This window comes from Zalophus californianus, chromosome 2 (assembly GCF_009762305.2).
Source record: "Zalophus californianus isolate mZalCal1 chromosome 2, mZalCal1.pri.v2, whole genome shotgun sequence".
NCBI lineage: Eukaryota > Metazoa > Chordata > Mammalia > Carnivora > Otariidae > Zalophus > Zalophus californianus.
Genome location: NC_045596.1, coordinates 40,714,193 through 40,732,696, shown reverse-complemented (window position 1 = coordinate 40,732,696; position 18,504 = coordinate 40,714,193). Strand labels below are relative to the sequence as shown.

General features: G+C 41.6%; 1 protein-coding gene across 6 annotated transcripts in view; it reads right to left on the bottom strand.

Moving 5' to 3' along the window:
• The window catches only part of DCUN1D4 (defective in cullin neddylation 1 domain containing 4), a 78,886-nt gene that overhangs the window by 47,289 nt on the left and 13,093 nt on the right, over positions 1–18,504 (bottom strand). For all 6 annotated transcript variants that reach the window (XR_003520746.1, XM_027598692.2, XM_027598694.2 and 3 more), the window contains 2 exons: positions 2,940–3,010; positions 2,721–2,760 (listed from right to left, as the gene is read on the bottom strand). Coding sequence is in view for 3 of the 6 variants with exons in the window: in XM_027598692.2 (XP_027454493.1) it covers positions 2,721–2,760; positions 2,940–3,010 (111 nt within the window). In the remaining 3 variants the exon portion in view is untranslated. The remainder of the gene's footprint in view (positions 1–2,720; positions 2,761–2,939; positions 3,011–18,504) is intronic.

Sequence of the window (18,504 nt, the reverse complement as noted above, 5' to 3'; positions counted from 1 at the left end):
GGGGCTACTTGTCCAAGATTAACTCTGTCTCTCTCTCTTTTTCTTTTCTTGGTGGGAGGAAGACTGAAAGCACCAAAGAAAAGTGTTAGAAGGGACACAGCAGCCTCTCTTGCACTTAGGTTTGGCTCTTCCACATACAGTTTCTTACAGATGTTGCTGAGACTACCGTTGGGCTTCAAAAGATTCAAAGCAGCATTATGGTGATTAATGTTCTCAGATTTCCAAACATAACAGATTTTATGTTGTTTAATTTTTAAAGCATACTCTGTCAGGTATGGTAATCACAAGTGATGCTACAACCAAATGGGGAAATCTTAATGAAATGGACTGTTCTAAGAAATTACTAATGCTAATTGACACTGACAGGCATGTATGAGGTACCAGGCATTGCACCAGCACGTTACATACCAAACATCACACATGTCCACTGTCCTCAAGGGTGAGAGAGGAGGCATGAGGCCAAATACATTTTCCACTTTCATTTTCTTAATTACAGCTTCCAGTTATTAAATTGCCACATTTGGGTTAAATATTTAGACATAAAATTACTATAGTAACAATATTCATTTAAATCTAAAGTTCAAAGTTAACTACATAATGTACAAGATTCAGAACTCAAGAGGTCTTATTACCTCAGCTAAAGAAGAGACAACCTCAAGGCTGTGCCAACACAAAATTCAGTTTTAAATCAAAATTACACTAACTCTTAAGTTTACAAATCCTCAGAGCCCACCAACATATTGGCTCAGAATTGGAGAGAAATGTGCTTTACTTCTGACTATTAAAACTGGCCCTGAAAATTTTATTTCAGCATACTGGTAGCAGCAGAGTCAAACAGACTTAAATGTCTATCAACAGGAGACTGCAGAAGCACATTATGATATATCCATGAACTTTAAAAATGCAGAGACAAAAAATATAAAGCAGATGCTTTAATAAATGTGCTACTATAAAAAGATCAAGATATACTGAGTGACAAACACAAGAGGCACATACAAATATATACTGTTTTGGGGGGAAAATATCATCATCATTAAGGAAACAAACATAAGAATATAAGAGTTACCTCTGGAGAGTCAAATGTGGAGTACTAGTGGGGGATGAAAGCTGGGGGTAATAAAACGGAACAGAAACTTTCATTTTTTATTTTTTACATTTTCTGTATTTCTTTTAAAACCATGTGCATACATTGTTTTCAAAATGTATTAAGCAAATTGCTTTTGATTGCCCTTGAGTTGATTTACTGACACAGAAAGATCGGGGGAAGGGAGCCTCTGTGGCCTCGCCTTCTAGAACACTCCTGGCACACACTCTGCCTTGACATCCCCCACGCCCCCCACTTCTCTCACTCCTTGTCCTGGAAGGAGTGTCTGATCTCATTAGTGGTCCAGGGAGAAAGAGCTGAGAAGGGCCCAGCCCCTTCTGACTCCCTTTCAGATTGGCCTAGCAGCAGAAGCTCAGACTCCTCTGCGGTCGTAACGGGTGGGTTGGAGGGGGGACAGGAGGCGTGCTGGCCTGTGCTTACCTAGTTGTGGTGGCGACTGCGCGTCAGGCTAATTCAGATGAAATACAGAAAAGCCTCTGCATTCTATCTATACATCCAAGCTGTGTTTTCCAACAAACCGTTACTTCAATCTCCATCTTGTGTCTAATTTTCAATTGATTCTGAACCAATCTGGAGAAGGTGGGAGAGTTCTAAACCCCCAAACCTCCAAGATATACCATTCAATGAGAAAAAGAAAGATGCTGTATAATATGTACATTATGATCTTACAGATGCTAAATTTTTAAAAGTACTATAAAAGTATATGCATGCATAAAAATGTCTGAAAGAATAAACATTACACAGCGTCCTGGGGGAAGGCTGGATTGGGAGACGAATAAAGAGGACTGCCACTTTGTACTCCGTTAACTTTTGTACTATTCAAAATTCACCAACAAGCATGTGTTCCCATATTACTGTGGTAATTTTCAAAAAACTTTGTATTTTAATAATTTTTGCTGGGAGATATAGTAACCACAGATCAAGTAAAAGTTTCTGAACTTTGGGATTATCAACAGTTTAGAGAAGTGGTTCTCAAAGTGTGATCGCATGACCAGCTGCATCAGCATCATCTGAGAGCTTGTGAGAAATGCAAACTCTGGGGCCCCAGCCCAAGTCTACAGAATCAGAAACTCTGGGGGTGGAGACTAGCAATCTGTTTTAACAAGCCCTCCCTAGAGGATTACAAGCTAGCTAAAGTTTAAGAACCACAGGACTAGAGAACTGTTTATAATAATTGTTTCAATTTTCCAATTCATAAATCCTCAAGACTTATACAACACATACATCTAACACCCCACCCATCTATCAAATTATTTTTCATCTCAACTCAACAAGCATTTGTGGAGTACTCTTCAAACTGCATTACTGTAGTAAGTTTTTAGTATGAACTAAAATACTTCAGTAAAGAAACGGTACCATGAAACCACTAGGGAGGTCCCAGCCCCTTTAAAGGGACTGAAGTACTCTGACATAAACCAGAGGCCCACCAACAGAGATAGGACACTGGGAAGGAGCTAGAACACGGCTTCCTTCATACACCCTGAAAAACACCCTCAACCAAGTAACAACTTGTTAGTGTATTACAACACAGATCATTCTCAGCTAGTATTTCTCTTTTATAACTTTATATTACAAAGTTTATTTAAATTTAAGTAGTGCAAGCATTTACAGATACCTGTTGGGTGATCGTCTTGGCCAACGTCTTCTGTTAGATTCTGCAAGAAATATGTTCATTATTACCAAGAAATCACACACCATACGGCAAGTTTGAAAATTCATAAACATTTTCATAAACAGCTGATATCTTAATATCTGTAATCTAAATTTTTACCAAATACACTTAAAACAACTACTTTAAACAGCTGGTAGTTTCGTCTTTAAAAGGTTGACTTACTAGCTTATTAAGGGTGTGGTAGATCTTATGAATATTTGCCAGTGTTGAGAGATGAGAGTTCAGTTGGAAGTCTTTAAAAGAAAAAGAAAATTCAGTGTCATTTATTTCCCAAGCTGCCAAAACAGTGTAAAAGGAGAAAACTCGGAAGTGAAGAAAAACAAATGTTTTGATACCACTGAATAGTATTCTCCATTAATTTGATACTTATTAAGTAAAATACAACATGCAACTACTGACCTATCTCTTAGAAATGAAGTCTGGCTATAAAGTTAAATTCCCAACCGAATGTTTAAGTTCATGAAATTTTCATGTGAACTGTAAGGTAAAATAAAAATCCCTCAGTAGTTGTAAAATCCTACCAGCAATGAACCTGAACGTAAGAGAAAAATGTCAATAATGTTAGCAAATTAAACAAGTCACACAAATAGAAGAAAGATCTCAAAAGAAACATGTTCACTTTCTCTTTCTCTTTCCCTTCCCCAGAATTACTAATACAGTATCAAATCAAGCTCCTGGCAAGAAAAGAATAGAAAAGCATCTCAACCATTTGGCATTTCTTGTAATATATTTATTTTGTTGGCTCTTATACAAAAAGAGAGCAAAAATGGAACTTAAGTCCCTCCCCTCCCATCAAGCAGACAAATCAAAGGACTACACTGCAAGCTGAGTCCATGAGCCCAGAGCCCAGTGATGGAGCCTATAGTTACTTGCGTTGCAATATTAAAAAATGCCACAAACCCTGGAACACAGAAGCAGAAATCATGCTCATAAATCTGTCCAAATCAAAGAACGTTATCCCCCATCATCTCTAATAATTTCAGGATTACCCGCTAAATCATACATACATCTTGGAATCCCACACAACATAAAACTTTCAACTGTTAGGCTTTTGAATCTCTAATTTCAAATGTTTCTTATGGCTTGCATACGTATTAGGCTACATAAATATAAGTTAAAATTCTATAAATAATTTTATATTTGAATAAACATCAAAGTATTTTCACAAAATATCAAGATTTACACTAGTTCCTTTACCATCACAAAGGTTAGTTTGAAAGTAACCTTGAAAAGATACTGTAACTCCCCCAAGTTAGGCCATTCTGATAAAAGAGGAAAAAAATCCCCTTTCACTGGAATAGTTTCCTTGGGACATGTATTAGGTGCAAAGAGACCAAAGAGCAGACGCTACAGTACAAGTTGTGCTGGGCTGGACTCTCGGCTGCCGCTCTGAGTCTGGAAAGCAAGCTGACTGCCCTGCCAGTATTTAGAAAGCTTTACTTTCTTTTCGAAATTGTGCCAGGAATCCAGTTCTGGGCTGGCAGGCAGCAGAGCCTCTGGCATTCACAGGTCACTGTCAGGGGCAGCAGGCCACACTCGCGCGCGCGCGCACACACACACACACACACGTGTACGGCTCCGACCCACCTGGTGGCAGCCATGGTCAGACGCTCCGCTCACAGCCACTGAGAACTGCCCAACTAACCAGATTTTTTGGCTGAGAGACAACCAGAGCAGGGCCTCAGACTCTAAATGGGCTTTGACTAGAGACAAGTGTTACTTGTTTAGCATCTGAATGGTTTAGCCATACTTAAGGTAAATAAATGATGACATAATGTGGCCCAGAATCCTGATTTTCCATCTTAATTAGTGCAGTTGCACTGAGAAGGTTTAGGAAAGAATTTGGAGTATGTGTACATATGTGTGTGCGTCTATTTACTTACGTGTCTATTTAATAAACATTGATGGGGTCTCTAAAGCTAGGCGCAACAGTACTCTCCTGATCCACAAGACGCTTTGGGGAAGCTTGAACACACGCAGCCCCCGTGACCCACATTTACCACCACACCATAACCTCCCCTTTTCATACTCTCTCAATTTCAAAATTGGAAGACAAATGATACATTCCATCATCATCTCTAAATTAAATCCTGAAATAAACTCCTGGGTCTCCCCCCCCCCAAAAAAAACTGAAAAAATTTAAGGATCCAGATTCTCTCTTCACTGAGGCCACATGGAGGGAGGGACAGAAAAAGGGGCTTGCTAAAGATTATTCAAGCACGGAGGTTTCCAGATGCCCCCCCCAACCATGGTACACTTTTTCACCACTCTGATGTTAATTCAACTGTCAAAATTCACATAAAAGAATCTAAATGAGGGGCGCCTGGGTGGCTCAGTTGGTTAAGCATTTGATTTTGATTTCAACTCAGGTCATGGTCTCAGGGTTATGAGATCAAGCCTGGCATCAGGCTGAGTGTGAAACCTGCTTAAGATTCTCTCTCACCCTCTCCCTCTGCCCCCCCCTTAAAAAAAGAATCTACATGAATTACAATTTCTAAATCCTTCTACACACACACACACACACACACACACACACACACACACACAGTTCTGTACAAAAATCACAGCCAAAATGCCACTTCAATTTACAACCTCTCTGTGGAGACTGAAAGCTGATTTGAATCTCAGGTCTACCAGTTATTTAACCTAAATCTCAATGTTCTCATCTATAAAATGAGATTACAATTCCTAGATGTGGCAGACATCCATTATAATGCCTGGTCCATATTAAGTGTCCAATAAAAGAGACCAATTATCACTACATTCGCTTATATTATTTTCCATTATCACACTTCCATCTAAAATGGTCTCTAATTTCCATAGGTCCAAGTCAAGCCCCAAAACAAAAACTCTGAAGTTGGGGCTCCTTCTGTGATTGAGGCATGTGGCCTGATACGTCTTTACAGCCTATGATGGCATTTCTATATTCAAATACCACCAACCGATGTTCACGATGACGGTCAAAGATAATCTCAACATAGTAGAAAAAAAAGACAAGAGCATCTAAGACCAGGTTCTACATATGAACTTTCACTTCACAGGCAACACGGATAACTAGGTTTATTTCACAAATCACACAATAAAGTCAGGAATTCTCCATTTCCACATCCACTATCATCACCATCTCATCATTTCTTCACCAAAAGGAAAAAGAAACCAGCAACGCGAATAATTTCTCTTTAGCTTCGCCAAGGTAAGAAGCAGCTAAGGAGAGACAAATTCAGAGAAAAAAAGAAAAAAATGGCCTTAAAAGATAAATCCACAAAGGTTAACATATATTGAATTTATGGTTCATCTGTTTAGTGCTCAGGGCAAGTAACAGATCTTGAAATCTAAAATAGATTTCACATCCTTAAGGAATAGATGTTAAGGGTAAAGATCAAATGCCTTACAGAGAACATATTTAGGAAAACACTAACTGATTCATAAAAATTTCCTTCTGCTCATATTTCAATTCCAAAGAATAAATGCTAGGTTAAGTCACCTTTATTCCATGATCAAGTGACTCCACAGTAAACCACTGACTGGGTTTCACTCTCCTGTGTGACATGCAAACCCTATTATCCTGTATTAAAAGCAAAAACTGGCTCTGCAAAGAGGCATAGCCCGCTTAATAAACAGCATGCCTAAATAATCTTCTGGGTATTCTTAAAACGATCAACAAACGTTGACTGGGCATAAAGTTTCCTGGGTTTTTGTTTGTTGTTTTGTAATTATCGTTTGCTGTGACCTACATATGATAAAAAAAAAATGAATGACGGGGTGGGGGGGCCAAAGTCCATGTCCCCAAACTACCCTAGGTCTAGAGTTGCACAATATAAACAGACATAAACATTAGGAACAAAACAATTATATAAGTACAGACAATGACCATCAACCAAAAGAATCAAATTTAAAAATTAACAGTCCTAATAGGAGTTAATTTCCAGAAGAAGGTCAGAGACAATTTAAACTCTTAAAAATCAAATCCTTTCCCTCATACCATAGTCACTTGTAAAATACAGCTGGGAGATGATCTCAATTGTAATAGCAACAAAAAGCAATAATACATACAGGAATAAACAAATATGTAACATACAAATGAAAAAACAATAAAAGTTTACTGAAAGACGTAAATGTAGAGATATCAGAGATATTACACCGCTGGAATGGAAAGACTCAGTATTGTAAAGCAATCACTTCCCCTTTGCACTAAACTACAAATTAAATGCAATCAAATTCCTATTCTTCCTGCCTCTCAGATCTCCACCCCGAAAGAGGTGGAGAAAAGGAAGGGAGTCAGGCAGATTGATTCTAAAGTTCATCTGAAAGAACAAACATGTTGGCCTTGCCAAGAAATTGTTGAAAAAGAAGAATGAGGAAAAACGTGCCCTATCAGATAGCAATACATAATATAAAGCAGAGGTTGGTAAATTCTTTGTAGAGGGCCAGATCGTAAACATTTTTAGCTTTGTGGGCCATGCCATCGCTTCTGCCAACTACTGGTGCCATTAGAGCTCAAAGTGGCCATAAACAATACATAAACAAATGAGGGTAGCTGTGTTCCAATAAAACTTTATTTATAAAGTCTAAGTAGTAGGCCGAATTTGGCCCGTGGGGCCATAATTTGCCAATGCTTGGTATAAAGGTACAATAATTACAAGAGAATGGTACATATGCAAGAAGATAAGCCAATGGAAGAGTGTTGATCAACATGTACATCTGTGTAAACAGACATGTAATTAATATATGATAAAATGGCATTTCAAATCAATGAGGAAGAGCGAATCATTCAGTAAATAGAGGGGCATCTAGCTAGCATGTGGAACAGATTAAAGTTAATTCCAACCTCACCCAAAAGTTACAGATGGAAGGGGAAGGCATTCAAGGCAAAAGAAAATCCCTTATCTGGGGTTCAGGGCCCTGCATGCTCTCTGCCTCCACCCATCTCTCCAATCTCATCTCCTACCCATCCTCCTCTGGCTTATTCTCCTCAGCCACAGTGAGCTTCCTGCTATTCTGTGAATATTCCAAGCACACTCCTACCTCAGGGCCTTTACACATGCTTTGCCTTGAGCTGCCTTCTCTCTGATAATAACATGGTTTGCTCTCACATTTCACCAGATTGCACCACCAGGTGCCTTCTTACACAACCTCGCCAGACCAACAAATAGGACCCCTTCTTTGATCTTTATCACTTTCCCATGCTTTCCTTTCCTTTTTCTTTTCTTTATATCACAGATTTGTCATCTTCTTCTCCCATTAAAGTGTAAGCTTCATGGAAGCCAGGACTTGGTCTTGTCCACTACTGTATCCCTAGTACCTAAAAGGATACCTGGCACCTAATAGGCACTCAATAAATACTTGATGAATGAATGCAGATCAAAGGCACCAAACCTTAATTTCAGTATGTTCAGGGCATTTCAAATGCATCCACACCATTAGATCTTCAAATGTGAGAAGTAGCATGGTAAAAGAGGAAACTCGTAAGGAAGGCCAAGGTCAGAACATAAAGAATCCGTGAACCCTGCTTACCAGTTTAATCTCTTAATGACTTGTATCTCCAACTGGGCCACTCGGGGGTATGCAAATCAAACAAACATGGCACATTCAAGCAGCATCAATTCTACTCAATAGTAATTCACCTGAAACAGTGTTATACGAACACAAAAACACGAGTATGGCACTTCACAGCGGCTTCACCATACAGAGTTATGCTGCCGGGATCCTGTGAGTACTTAAGTCACTGAACCTCTGCCATAGCAGAATGTTGGTGGAGAACTTTGAGGAGTACTGCTGTGAGTCCAGGTGCTGCACAGTGTTTAAATTGGGAATTTTTTTAGAAGGATCACTCGGCAGCAAATGTGTGCCACGGATCGGGGTGGTCTGGCTTCAGAATGGCCTCTCATGAAGACTACTGAAGTGACTGAAGCGAAGAAGGATTAGGGCCTGGTGTGAGACAGGGGCAGTACCAGTGGAGGGGAGCAATGCTGAGTACAGTGGGGCTGCACAATATCCACATTTAACTCACCCAAATTCAACCTGATACACTTGGCCAAATAAAAAAAAAAAAAAAAGGAAAGGAGGAAGAGAGAACAAAGGAAATTTCAGTTGTCCCATAACGGCCCACCATTCTACTGAATGAGCCACAAATCCGACAGCCGCTTGGTGAGTCTGTTTCCCCACGCCAATCACATTTTGTGCATCTCACAACACTGGATGGGTCTAGTATTTAAAAATGTATTTTCCATAAAACATGGTCCCTAAATGCAAGCCAGCTGTTTCAACTGGTGCCCCACTGAAGAGCCAGAGATCTGTTCCAGGGCTGGAGGGAAGGACCGGCTGTGCTGGACTCATCTGAGGCAACCTCCAGTGGGGCACCTTCCCAAAGTATCCCCAAGGGATGTTTTTAATACAGGTGATTCTGACCTTACATATGGACTCAGAACTAACCTCTATATAAAATGTGATTACCCTATAAGGAAAAGCCACTATGACTGCCATTCAGGAGACGACACAGAGGAGTTCAACGTTTCATGTCCATTTGTCCAATTCTCCCTTTCCTGGCTCAGGCAGGATCACACAGCTGGCTGTGGCCAAGCTGGGAACGATTCACACCCTCTAATTCCCAATCCAAAGCCCATTCCTCCATTCTAGCTTATTTCTAATCAGAGCAAAAACGGATCTTCACGCTCCATAAAAGGAAAAAAGCAACACCCTTTCCCACTCAAAGTTGTTAATAATCAACAAACTTAGAGTAACATTTTCTTAAAAGTTACTAAAACTGGCTAAATCTAAAACAACCTACCGACCTTTTAAGATTTATTTATTTATTTACTTTAGGGCGGGGCGGGGGAGGAAGGAAATGGAGAGAGAAACTTGAGCAGACTCCACACTGAGCTCCACAGGAGGCTCGATCCCAGGACCCTGAGATCATGACCTCAGCCCAAAGCAAGAGTCACTCAATCAACTGCACTACCCAGGCGTCCCTACCACCTTTATTTAAAGGGAAGAGATGTGCAGAGAAAATACCACCAACACCACCAATGTTATTCTGATTTCAAGTACACTTCTTTCTTCTGAGCACTAACGATCGATAAAAGTATTTTATTATTTTTTTAAAGATTTTTTTATCTTAGAGAAAAAGAGCACATGCACACTCGCAGGGGGCGGAGAAGAGGGAGAGGGACAAGCCTGACACAGGGCTCCATCCCAGGACCTTGAGATCATGACCTGAGTCAAAACCAAGAGTCAGACGCCTAACCGACTGAGCCACCCAAGCGTCCCTAAAAATATTTTATTATTAGCTAAACTCGAGTTGGCCCATCAGTGAGCAATGCTCTCGGGTATAAAGGTTTTAATGCAGCACCATGCACAGATAAGTACTTAATAAATGCTTCTTGATGACAATGAAAATGATGAACAAAAGCAGTAAAGGTTCTTGAGGAGGGGAGGGGCAGAATGACCATGTTATTGACAAAGAAGTGAAACAAAAATCAGACAAAAATTAAAGGTCATCAAAATCAGCATTCACCCTGAATGTTTCTCGGACAGACCAGAACATGATCTTGCAGAGCAGAGCTCAGGCTCTCAAACTGGGGTTCAATATGGAATGCTTAGAGGCTCTAAGAGCTACAGGTTATATGGCCCATTCTCCTGAAATGTCAATTTTACTCAGTGATAAGAAAAAAGAAAAAAATTGTTGTTAAAGTCAAGGGTGTATGGTAGTTGAAATGTATTCTTTAGGTTTGCCTTGTCTCCTTCCTTCTATAAACAGGAGCCCTCTTTCCTGTGGGTTTCAGACGGACAGAATGAGAATGCCAATGAAGTCAAGAGGAGACCCCTACCAACCTGTAAAGAACATGTAGCAATGTTTGATTTCAGTCAACAAGATTTTAGATTTGTTACTGCAGCATAAAAGAAAAAAAAAAAAAACCCAAGTCTTCAACAAGTCCTTACAAGGCCCTACATGATCTGACCTAAGTCATCTCATTCCATTATCCTTGCTCACTCCATTCCAGTCACTCTCGTCCTTGAAGACTCACGTGAACTCCTACCTCAGGGCCTTTGCATTTAGTATGCTCTCTGCGTCAATGACTTCTGGTGTTCACAAAGCCTAGCAGCTGACTTCACTATCTATTCAAATGTCACCTCATCAGAGAGGTCTCTCCTGACTCCCTATGAAAAGCAGCACCTCCACCCCCCACGAGCTTTAGATTTATTTTATTTCTCTAAGTTTGTGTGCTAGGTTTGTGGGTCAGCTTCATACGACATGCCCCTTCTGTGCTAGAAATAGGAATTTCTTTATAAAATGGGTAACAGCGCCTGCCTCATAGGGATACTGCAAGGACTGAAGGAGTCAATGATGTGATGGGCTTAGAATAGTACCTGGCACGAGGTAAGCACTACCTGGGTGCTGGCTGGGATGCCACAGAATGAGCAGGAATGATCTGCTATCTGCCCAGCGCCCTCTTCCCCACAGTCCAAACCAAACCCTGCTAATTAAGCCTCTTAAAACTAATCCAGCAGCTGCACATCAGAGTCACCTGGGAAGCTTGAAAAAATAGGCCAGGGTCGCCATCCAGATGGGAGTGGGGTCACTGATTTCTCAGTAGCCCAGATGATTCTAATATGCAGCCAGAGAAGGGAGTTCTAGCCCCACTCTCGGGGCTAGACACTCAGTCCCCAACCTGCTGGCAGTCAATCCACTAATGAAACAAGCTCAGCACACAACAGACCAGAATCTAACTCATTCACTGGTACCCCAACAGCACGTGAAAAAAAAAAAAAGATCAAGATCCAGGGAAAAGATTATAAAACTGAAAAGCCAGGTGAAAATGAGAGGAAACAAAGTAGCAGTGGGAAGATATTAACATCATTCTCCTGATCAATAAATATTCGCCACTTACAAGGCACAAAAGCCAAAAGGTGAAGCCCGGGAAGGGGAACCTCGATAAGCAGTGGGAAGCAGGTCATCGTAGGTGACTCAGCGTTTTCACTGAACACAAGATCCCAAATTAAAGCAGTCCACGCATACCGCTGCTGGCTTTCTCCTTCTGACTCTCACAGGACCCATAAAAGAGGCTGCGAGGAGAAGCCATCCGTCCCAGAGAGGCGGCGTGTCACCTAGCACCGTCATCCACTCCCCGGCCTTTGCCTACTGGTGCCATCTCAAAGGAGTCGGCCACTTCAGGACACCCCGTGTGGCTGCACTCCAAGTGTGCCAAGCTACAAGGGGCCCTAGATTCACTCCCTTTGCCCCGCCTCACCCACTGAAGAACACAGATCCACTCGATAGTTCAGAGTGAAAATCGTCCTTTAATCTCACTAATGTTACAAGAGTTCTGATGCTCTGGCATCAGAAAGACCTGAGTTAGTCTCAGCTCTGTGACAGTCTAGCTGAGTGACCCTGCCTGTTACCCAGCCTCACTGTGCCTCGGTGTCCTCATCTGTACAGTTGGACTAATGGGCCCCCCTTCCCAAGGCTACTGCGAAGATGAAACGACGGTGCCTACCAAGCACTTAGCACAGTGTATGCCCATACTATACGCCCAAAAGGTTCATTGCTTTCCTCCCTGTTATTATTAGAACACAGAAGAGACTAAGACACCCTGAACCTAGAAGATCAAGAAGTAAAGACAAGGTAGAAGGGATGACAAGGTGACAGGTCTTTAAAAGTATGACATCAACAGACAGTTGCCTGGACTTGAATGTACAACTATCCTTTCCAACTTCCTATTTAATTAAGAACAAGTAATCTGTGGTCTAATTTTGGGGAATGGCATTTGTAGAAAGGGATATTAAAGGGAAAAAAGACTTAATCTCTACAGAAAAAAAAGAATAATTTCAAAGATGTTACACAAAAACATGTCAGTAGTGCTACTAAAAGGTAAGGGGTTTGTTGGGGGGGGTTGTTAAGATTAATTTATTTATTTGAGAGAGAGAGAGCACGCCAACTGGGGAGAGTGGCAGAGGGAGAGGGAAAGAAAATCTTAAGCAGACTCCTGCTGAGCACAGAGCTCAATGCGGGGTTCGATCTCAGAATCCTGAGATCACCACCGGAGCCAAAACCAAGAGCCAGACGCTTAACCAACTGCGCCACCCAGGCACCCCTAAAAGGTAAGTTTTACGTTTTCTAGCTTTTCTGAAATGTTGTCAGGTTATCTCCTATATTTAAAAATAATATAAAAAGTGTATTTAAGAAGTAATTAACACAAGTCTGTTTAAAATTAAGACCTAAGAAAACTAAAATGACTGTCATTAGTGAGTTAAGAAAAGGTATGCAATACTTTTCTTTGCCATGATCAGGTCCCCAATTAGAATCGGTTTTTAAATGCCTACTGTCATTGAGAGGAAGATGGCAAAAACGAGGGGAGAGGAAGGATGGGGAAGAAGGAATTCCTCCTACATCCTGATGCTGTTGGGGCCCATTCCAAGAACAAAAGAACCAAAAGCAACATGGAGATGATCTGATCAGCTGGCTCTGCCATCATCATTCATAGGCCGAAGACAAAAGAGGGAACTCCATCATACCTGCAGGGCTGCCATAAGGATTAAACCAAAGGCAGAAACAGAATGTTGAGTATTATTTCCAGTGGCAGTGGTGGGGCACCTAGACCCTGGAGTCAGAATGCCCAAGTTAGAATCTCAATTCACCACTTAGAAGCTGTGTGACCTCGAGAAGATTCCTTAACCTTTCCACACCTCAACTTCTTCATCTGTAAAATGGGGATAATAACAGTACACAGCCTGCTTCAGAGGGTTGTTATGAGGGCTGAATGCATTAATGCAGCCAAAGCAGCTGGAACAGCCCAAGAATAATCACCAAACACGTGTCAGCCCCTCCCCCCCTTGTTCCTCCTCACTCCCTGCGCGGCACCTTTCCTGACTTCTTGCTTTCCTCCTCTCCTTTCCTTCCTACTCATAAACTCTCCCTGGTCCCTCTGGTCAGCCCTTCACCACAGGACTCCTGCCCACCCTCCACCTTATCCCCCTTCACTCTGGCCTACCAAACCCCCTTTCTACCGCCCCAGTTCTCAGTACTTTCACCCATGCTGTCCCCTCCTCTGGCAAAGCACCCTCCCACCTCACCCCCCAGGCACACACAAATCTTGTTCTTCACAGGGGAAAACTTCAAAAGCGAAACCCACATGATAAATGCTAACCCTTCCATGAAGTCTAATTTTTATGACTTCCCATGCATTTCCAAAGCACTCTGGGCATCCAACTAACCTAGCTGCCATCGTGCATACTTCAGCTGTCCATTACTTCTCTGTCTGCACCACTAAACCCACTGGAAGCTCTTTAGACACAGGGAACCAACCCCCCCCCCACCCCCAGTCACGTGGGTTACAGCAATGCCTGGCAACAAGAAACCCTCGCACGTTTGGTGAATGACTAAGTGAGGGAAGGCCTCATTTGGTTCTTTCTGATAACCTCTCTTCCTCTCAAGGGTCTCCTTTTAAAGCCTAATGAGGACAGAGTCATTACACAGCAATCATCAGCAACAAAAACAGAAGAGAGCCAAGCACTTCTGTGTTTTTTTCCTCATTCAGTCCTTGGGATCGCTCTGATCTTGCCTCCTACTTCTTTCTCTCTGCCCAGCTCCCCACTCCACTCCAAGCACACCAGCCTCTTTGGGACTCCTATCACAGGCCTGCTCCCCCTCAGAACCGCTGCATCATCTTCCCGCTGCCTGGAATGCCCCTCACTCCCATCAGGTCTTAACTTAAAACCTGACCCTGCTATTGAAACTACAACATCGGGGCGCCTGGGTGGCTCAGTACTTAAGCGTCTGCCTTTGGCTCGGATGGTGATGGATCGAGCCCCACATCGGGTTCCCTGCTCTGCAGGAGGCCTGCTTCCCCCTCTCCCACTCCCCCTGCTTGTGTTCCCTCTCCCGCTGTGTCTCTCTCTGTCAAATAAATAAAAATCTTAAAAAAATAAAAAATAAAAACTACATCCTTCACTCCCCTCCCCTCCTTGCTCCACACCTGTGTACCCCACCCCTTGCTTTATTCTTTACAGAACTTACAACCATCCGACACACTATATGATTTACCTGCGTATAGGCTCTCTCCCCTATGCTAGACTGAGAACTTCACAAGAGATGAAGAACAGGGCCTGGTACCTGGAGGATGCTCAATAAACACCGTTGACTGAACAACTCCATACTCTGCAGTAGGTATGTCTTATGCGTGAGGACTCTGGAGTGCACGCAGAGGAGCTGATGAGTGACTTACCCACGGTCACACAGCTAAGACATAACAGAGCAAGGATCTGAATCTAGGCAATCTGACTCCTGGGCCCACACTTAACTATTATCTGTCTCCCAACCTGACCCAGACAACAATTAAAAGACATCATCAAAAAATTTTTTAAAAAATAAAAAAAAATAAACAAATAAAAAACATCATCATATCCCTGGAGGAAATCATAGCAGTCTATGTCTTTGGGCCATAAAGAACAGCCATCCACTGGGAAACTTCAAAAGAACAAGTCATTTCACTCTAGACAGTTCCATATGGTAAAGCATTATCAGGTTTATAATTTATACAGCACCGATAGTTTTTCTTTGTACTTAATAGTTCAGGAAAAAGAGGAGGAGATTTATCACACCTCTTAGTACTGTAATATCCCCATGAACAGCAAAATGACAGATCATCAACTAACATGGAGGTGGCTTACGATGACATATATTAAAAGCCAAAAATTGTGGTAGGAGGTGGAGAAGTACAGACTGCAAGGGGGCACACGGGAACTTTTGGGGGTCATGACAGTGTTCTATAGCTTAATTTTAGTAGTGGTTATACCAGTATAGATATTTATCAAAATTTATCATCAAGCTGACACTTAAAACAGGGATAATCTTATGTGTATGATACTCAATAAATACTAAAAAGCAATAAAGACTATCAGTAATTTTAACTAAATATTCTACCCAAAAAAGGCACAAAGAATATTTCCATGCTAACACTCCCAAATTAGATCCAAAAAGACACACTAGAAGCTAGGCATTAGCTCCTGAGCATCACACCTGTCTCTCTCTCTCTCTTTTTTTTTAAGGGCAAAGAGGTGATTAGAAAAAGACAGTGAAGAGCTCTGTATAATGAGATCCAGCAGGGTGGCTGATGTGTGGCTCAGAGCCTGCCTGGCCACTGGCAAAAGGAGCACCCACAATGGACATTGACTGTGTGCTTCTTCCGTCCTTTGGGTAACCTCAGACCAGGACTCTAGGACCCTGAACAGAGTCCAGTCAGGGTAGAAGGGCACATCACTGGTCTTCTCCACAAGGGCCTCTGCCACGTACTGACCAGTGACAGGTATGGATGTTGAATTTGTCAGAATTCTTAGTTTTGAACATCAGAAACCAACTAGCTAATATAACAGGATAGTGATTTCTTTTTCTAAAGGGCCACTGGATAATTCATAGAACGTCTAGGAAATCCAGAAAACCAAGTCACACAACTTAAGGGCACACAGCAGAGCACACAGACACAGCCAGAACTGGCCTGGCCCCTGGGACCACAGCCTGCAGCTGCCCCCCACTGTCCTGCCCCAACTGCCCATTCTCTCCAAATGGCCTCCAGGCACTCACAGCTTCTTTCCAACACTTGCCTCCAGCCTCAGATTCACACTCGGGTGGGTGTGTCTGAGCAGCTTGGCCGGCAAAGGTAGGAATGTTCCAATCAGAGAAAGAGCCAGGGCCCTTGAAGACTAACGATTCCCATCATAAACACAAATGGATGACACACCATCTCTGGGAATACTAGTGATACAGGCAAGTAATAAAAGGCTTTCAAAAAAATATTTACAAGAAAAAAAATCCTCAAAGAGGAAACTAAAAGGAATCATATCCAGAGTAATGCTATTTGGGGAGGGTAGGAGTCCTTTTCATGTAGTAGTGTTGTACTCAGTATGTTAGTTTCAAAAACTACAACCCTACCTTCCTAAATTGAAAATGCCTCATTAAAAGTGTTTTCTAATTAAAAAAAAAATAATAATTCAAATCTGGAGTAACAAATACTTTGTTTGCTAGAATAAAGAACACAAGAGGAAAAAAAAGTCCTTAGATCCGAAATGGTAATGCAATGATCGCTAAAATACATGATTCTATTTAAAATGCATTTCAGTATCTTTTTCTACTTAAAGCATATTTTTTAAACGTATGTTCTGCTTAGAAGAATAATTCTCAAGAGGTACTTCTCCTAACCTGAATCTCAGAATAAGAAAAAAGAACAAGCTATGAAAAGCTATTAACACTAATTCAAGATGACCAACTACAGAAAGATATCCATATCAATCTCAGATAATCAGAAAATTCACCTCCAACTAGCAAAGTACATTTTCTAAATGAAGAAAGCCTTCCAGTAATCTCAATGTACAGTTAACATGAAATAAACTCTAAGGACCGGAATCTGGTCATAAAACAAAAAGAGGGATAATATCAGACCTGTCAAGTCCTGCTTTGCCTTATCTCCACAAGACTTACACACCAGATCTGAAATGGAAGCACGCATTTTCATACAGACTCCTGGCCCCTTAGTACATCACCAGCATTTTACTTTCTCCTTCAGAATTTCTCTATGCCACATTCTTCAAAACTGGTATCTGCACATATTTAAAAAGAAATATTATTTAAATTGGTTTGCTTATGGCTGACTTTGTCAAAAAAGACAGAATGAATAAGTGAAAGTTTGTATTCCCCGAAGAAAAATCCGAAGATAATGAAAAACGACTCAGAAGCATGCTAAATAGCAGGAGGAAGAATTACAATTTTCCAGATAATTCACTATTTAACAGTTGACCATTTAAGTGCAATTCAATACATATTTGGAGACCTAGACAAAGCGCCATCCTGGATGATAAAATGGATACTAAACAGTCCCAGATCTCAAGGGGATAATAATCTAATTGGGGAGGGGACAAATAAGGAAACGAGCAGCTATTGTTATATTAGATAGAACTGAGAACAGAAGTAAACCCTACTTCGAAGATTCAATGGAGGGAGAGGGTGACTCTGCCTGAGAGGGAACAGGAACCCAGTAAAGAACAGTTCCCCAGAAGTAGGAGAGTCCTTTTCATATAGTAGTGTTGTACTCAGTATATTAGTTTCAAAAACTACAAGCCTACCTTCCTAAATTGAAAATGCCTCATTAAAAGTGTTTTCCCAAGGAAGCTGCAGTTGGGGGGGGGGGGGCGGGTTCTGAGCTTCCATGCATAAGGCTGATTCAACCCCAGGTTCTGAGGAGTCGATTTCATTAAGCAAACAGGAGCCCTCGAGGTTTTGTGTAGGGCAATCCTAAGGACAAAGATGATTTAACTAGTGATGAAGAGGACAAAATGAGAGGAGGCTGAGACTAGCAAAAGGATTACTGTGGATTAACAACAACAACAACAACAACGTGAGAAAGATGGGTGAGCCCTAGGGCGATGGCAAGAGGTAGTAAGGCACGGGAGGAAATGCAGTCCCGCTCTTACCACCAGCCAGGGAAAGAGAGGATGAGAAATGTCTTAGCTTCCACCTTGGGTTATTAAATGAACTGCGGCTTCATTCACTAAATGCGTAAAATTAGTCTTGTTTTGACCACTAGGAAGCTCAGAGCCAAATATTTGGCCTATTTCTAACATACGGCAAGCATTTACGTGCAGCCTGTGAATCTAAACTTTATTTTCCTTCTCTTTTTAAAATTTATTTATTAGAGAGGGAGAGAGGAGAGGGAGAGAGAGAATCCCAAGTAGACTCCAC